The 5,193-nt window shown below is 31.8% G+C and overlaps 1 protein-coding gene across 1 annotated transcript; it reads right to left on the bottom strand.

The window, feature by feature from the left end:
- Positions 1 to 2,005: 2,005 nt before the first annotated feature.
- Positions 2,006 to 3,961, bottom strand: LOC132059474 (ethylene-responsive transcription factor RAP2-13-like). Its single transcript, XM_059452095.1, has one exon. The coding sequence runs from the start codon at positions 3,423 to 3,425 to the stop codon at positions 2,328 to 2,330; it is 1,098 nt and encodes a 365-aa protein (XP_059308078.1). The 5' UTR covers positions 3,426 to 3,961; the 3' UTR covers positions 2,006 to 2,327.
- Positions 3,962 to 5,193: the final 1,232 nt, after the last annotated feature.

The following is a 5,193-nucleotide window of genomic DNA, read 5'->3' as shown; positions in this document are numbered from 1 at the left end:
TTTTAATAGTTAGTATTCTTGAATTTAACAAAATATCATAGAAACAAAAAATAAAAACTATTATAGTAGTACCTACATAAACTAATAGTTGTCAAATTTTTGTCTGCAATATTTCATAAGTAAATACTTTCTCAATTTCGTTTAGTATTTTAAAAGTAATAGTTTTTCTCATTTTTTCATTAGACTTAGACCTTAATCCAAAAAAATTCAAAGCACCAAAGAGAGGAAGAGAACGCAAAAAAAAAAAAAAACAACAAGGAGAATAATACAAAGAAACTAATAAATTAAAAATACAAATAAATCCGTGTGTTAGATTTTTCTATGTGTATTATTCGTCTGCAATATGTTTACAGAAGGACAGGAAATGAGACAAATTAGTATCGTTTGGAAAAAAAAAAGTAGGAAGATAGAGAAAAACTTTTAATATATTTATGGACAAGTTATTAATTATCTAAATCATGGTTGGGGCCTTACTTTAGTAAATTAAATCTTAATCTTTAATTTTAATTTATGTCATGTGTTCCTAATCCAAACTAGAACTTGGGGAAAATAGAGAGAAGAGAAATAGAGTGAAGCCCAATCTCTTTATTAGAACCTGCGAAAATCTATAGATCACAAGAAAATAATTTTACCATTGCTCTAAAGTTTGCCTTTTAAACTCACGGCGTAAACTAACTTCAAACAAAAATTGAAATTTGAAGTTACATGGAATAGCATTTAATGCCAGAAAGTTGTCGATTGATTAATCTTTATTTGTAAGTGAAATCCACATAACAAAACGCCAATTAAATGGCCTTACCAGAAAGATTAAATTACAATACCAGTTTGTACAGATGTGCACATTGAACCCATGTGGAAGAAAGAAGCAGTACGTGGTAGGGTCCGGCAACTTTAACTCCATTTGTCACTACTTGGCCTCGACCATTCTAAGAGCCCGTTTGGCTGGCTTGTTTTAAGCGCTTTTAAGTCGAAACAGCTTTTAAGTAATTTTATAGTGTTTAAATAAAATGATAAAAAAAAAAAAACTTTTAAGAAATTACTTTTAAATCAAAATAATTAAAATAAGCCAAAAGTTATAATTCTTAACTTATGACTTAAGCTTAAAGGTCACTTAAAATAAACTCATCCAAACAAGCTCTAGATAGTGAAATACATAATAGTCTCTTCTTTTTTCTTTTTTGGTTAAAGAAACTTTGACTCGCACTCTCTCAAATAGAATCTTGACCAATCCTCCATAGAAATAACAGAGAAAACTAGGACACCTTCCATGCGTAACAACCGTTTCAAGGTATCAAAGCAAGTGCAAAACAATCTTCTTGTTGGAACCTTACTTTTTAGGAATTCTTTCGTTTATGTCACTTCACCCAAACTTAATTATCGCAATAGCCCACGTATATAAATTTATACACTTTACTATATGAATAGTATAGATACATGTATAATCTATATATTTGCTGCTATTTTTTTTTAACTTAGATCATCAGAAGATATTGAGCCGTAATTATTCCTATTTTTTGCTGTCTAGCTATGTGAAAACTTTGTAAATAACGAAGATTGTATGATATAAAATCACGAAGCATATACTCAACATTAGATATAGTAATATTATAAGCTAGGAAATAAACAAGACACATACAAACTCTCCCTTGGTCATTGCATATACAAAAACCACAGCATAACCAAGATGGAGAGTGACCTTACTACTATTACATACTCTATATAAACAGCAAAACAATCTTCTTGTTGGAACCTTACTTTTTAGGAATTCTTTCGTTTATGTCACTTCACCCAAACTTAATTATCGCAATAGCCCACGTATATAAATTTATACACTTTACTATATGAATAGTATAGATACATGTATAATCTATATATTTGCTGCTATTTTTTTTTAACTTAGATCATCAGAAGATATTGAGCCGTAATTATTCCTATTTTTTGCTGTCTAGCTATGTGAAAACTTTGTAAATAACGAAGATTGTATGATATAAAATCACGAAGCATATACTCAACATTAGATATAGTAATATTATAAGCTAGGAAATAAACAAGACACATACAAACTCTCCCTTGGTCATTGCATATACAAAAACCACAGCATGACCAAGATGGAGAGTGACCTTAATACCACTACTACTATTACATACTCTATATAAACATGAAACTAACTCCCATAACTCTCTAAATGACTCCATTAACTACTAGACCAACCTTTGCAAATGTCAAAAACCCCATTTGCAAAAGGCCATATACCTGACACAATACATAATATAAAAACCTAAAGATTACAACATAAGAAATAAAATAAAAAGGCAGAACTACAAACTTCAAAGAGCTGCCCAATCAATCTCCACTGAAGGGTACTTTGGTAAAAAGAAGTTTTCTGACTCATCAAAAGATGGCTCAGCAAAATCCAAGAAAGTAATATCAGATTCAGGTGAAGATGCTACTGTTAATAATGATGATTCAGGTGATGATGACGATGATGACGATGATGACGTGGCAGCCTCAATCTTGACATTAGCATCTTTCACTGCATTTTCAACTATGATTTCCGACTTTTTTGGCTTTGACTTTCTTGCTCTGCCTTCAGATTTATTAGTACACGTGTCATCTGAACTGGGATTCTTGGGATTAGCCAAGCTTTGACAAATGGCTTGAAGTTTAGCATCAACAGATGAATGCAAAGGCTTAAAATCAGATAATTCATTGTTTAATTGATGCCTTAGATGTGGGAAATTAAGCCTAGCAAACTCACCTCTTAGCTTATAAGCGGCTTTGTCATAAGCCAAAGCAGCTTCTTCAGCAGTATCAAAAGTACCAAGCCAAAGCCTAGTTCTATTTTTAGGAAGTCTAATTTCAGCAACCCATTTTCCCCAATGACGTTGTCTTACACCTCGATAAAGTTTAGTAGGCTTAGTTTGCTTCATTTGAACTGGTTTCAGACCAAGATAGTTTGAACTAGAATTTAATGTCTTAGGATATGTTGGAGTTGGTGTTAACAAACCACCTAAGGTTTGTTGTTGTTGGAGTTGGAGTTGAAGTAGTTGTTGTTGTTGTTGTTGGTTTTGGAATTGGATTTGGGCTTGGATTTGCAAGATCTGAGAAGGGGTAAGTTGGTTAAGACCAATTGTACTTGAACCTGTTTCAGTTACAAAATCCATGTGGTTAAAATTACAAGAATACCCTTGAGAAAACATTTGGGTATTTGTTGATGGGATTGTGCATAAATCAGTATACAAATTGGGCTCACCAAAAGAAGAAAAAGAAGTTGAAGGTGAAGAAGAAGATAAAGATGGAGAAGAATGAGAAGGAGAAGAAGAAGAAGCACCTTTCATAAAAGGCTCAAGTGCTTTCATTAGTTCTTCACTTAAAGGATCTGAAAAAACTGAACTATTGTTACTGTATACGTCTATAGCTGCCATGATTAATTAATAACAAAACACACACCAAAAAGAAAATTCAAGAATTCACAAAAAGTAAGCTAAGATTACCTGTATCTTATATCAAAACTACAGAACAGGTGGAGATTTAGAAAAAATAGTTACAAGCTTTCTACAAATATGATTTATGTTAAATCAAGAACCAAAAACCAACCTGAGGGATTCAAAAACAGGCCCTTATGGTTGATTGGACAAAAAAACAATTAAAAGCTATACCAATAAAAAAGGGATCTCTATTCTGGATCACCTGGCTTTCAAAACAAAAAACACACCCAAAAGGGAGCTTGATTCTTTCAATAAAATATGAATTTATGAATCAATATGCTCAAGATCAAGAATTAAAACACCCTTTTGAAATTGAAAATCTTTTTTTTTTTGAAAGACAGACGAATACAGAAAGGGATCGCAAGAAGCGGGATGTTACAGAGGGGGAAGAAAGGAAAGAAAGAAAATCAAATACACACACAGTATTTTAGGTGGCCTCACTTATTTTTTTTCACTCTGAGAAATGTTGAAGATGGCTTCTGAATTTAAAGACCTGCTATGTGGCTTTCTCTCTCTCTCCATTAAGTGCTTTAATTGTTTTTTTTTTTTTTAATTCATAATTTTTACCATTACCATGGACCCCACCTGAAAGACATGAGAAATACTCCCTTTGTTTCAGGCTGTGTATTTTTTGAGATTTATCTCTTTGTAAATGAGGTAATTCGGATATTTTAATTTGTTCCATAACTACGCAGGCGTTTGGCCACAGAAATTAAATATTTTTCATTCTATTTGAAAATTTTGAAGTTAGAATTGAGAGTTATGTTTGGTTATACTTTTCTTAGTTTAAATCAAACAGTATTTTATTTGAAATTATGAAGATTGAGTTGGAAAATAAGTTATAAGTTATTTTATAAATTTAGAATCCAACTTCAAGTTGAATTTGAATTTTCATAGTGAATTTGTGAAAAATTATTCTGAGAAAAAGTAAATAATTTTTATAGTTGAACGGGTCCTACATTTTTTTGTTTTCAAATCTATTTTGTATGAATTACACCTTTTGAAGTTCCAAATTGAAGAAAATCCCACTTTGAAAGATTTGAAAACAAGACATCTTACCAACATCGGGTTTTAAATTGCAATATAATATCATAAACTATAAAATGAACACCTTTGATAAATGAAAGACTTGTCTTTTAATTGACATTTTATGTAGCTAAACTATTTTACACTTAAAGGATGGAATTTCCTTATTCCTTTTATACTCTTTTTTAGAAAAGAATAATAAGGTTTGGTTCATTTAAACAATACGGCTAATGTATATTCTTAGTGAAACTAAAAGGACAATCACTTCAACAGGAGAGTAATTAATTATTTAAAGTATTAACTATTAGTCTCGACATAGACGGTAAATTTTCTTGTTGCTACATCAACATTTTAAAAATTACGTTACATTAAATTATTACTCCAACATTGTTGTTCCTCCAATTCACCTCTCCTCGTCAAAGAGCCAAAAGAACGTTGAAATGCGTGAAAATTGAGCCAATGTGGCGCAGCAACGTCAGGATAAAGAAAACGCGTTTTTACACTGGCAGGTGGAGGTTGGTTTCGGTGCATTTACACTTGGTGACTAATTATTGGGTGTAGCTGATAATGTTGACTGGTTATTACCGGTCTCTTTCAGCTTTCCCAATTTAATACGTTTTTGTCCTTTTTGCTGTTCACGCCTGGTTTGTGCCCAGCGCCAAGTGCCAACTGGATGTGA

The sequence above is a fragment of the Lycium ferocissimum genome, chromosome 6 (genome assembly GCF_029784015.1).
Source record: "Lycium ferocissimum isolate CSIRO_LF1 chromosome 6, AGI_CSIRO_Lferr_CH_V1, whole genome shotgun sequence".
NCBI lineage: Eukaryota > Viridiplantae > Streptophyta > Magnoliopsida > Solanales > Solanaceae > Lycium > Lycium ferocissimum.
The sequence above is the reverse complement of the archived record's forward strand: the minus strand, read 5'-3'. Positions and strand labels throughout refer to the sequence as shown.

Bases quoted from the DNA above. Each gene is read 5' to 3' on its own strand.
- LOC132059474 (XM_059452095.1), bottom strand. From the start codon at position 3,425: ATGGCAGCTATAGACGTATACAGTAACAATAGTTCAGTTTTTTCAGAT.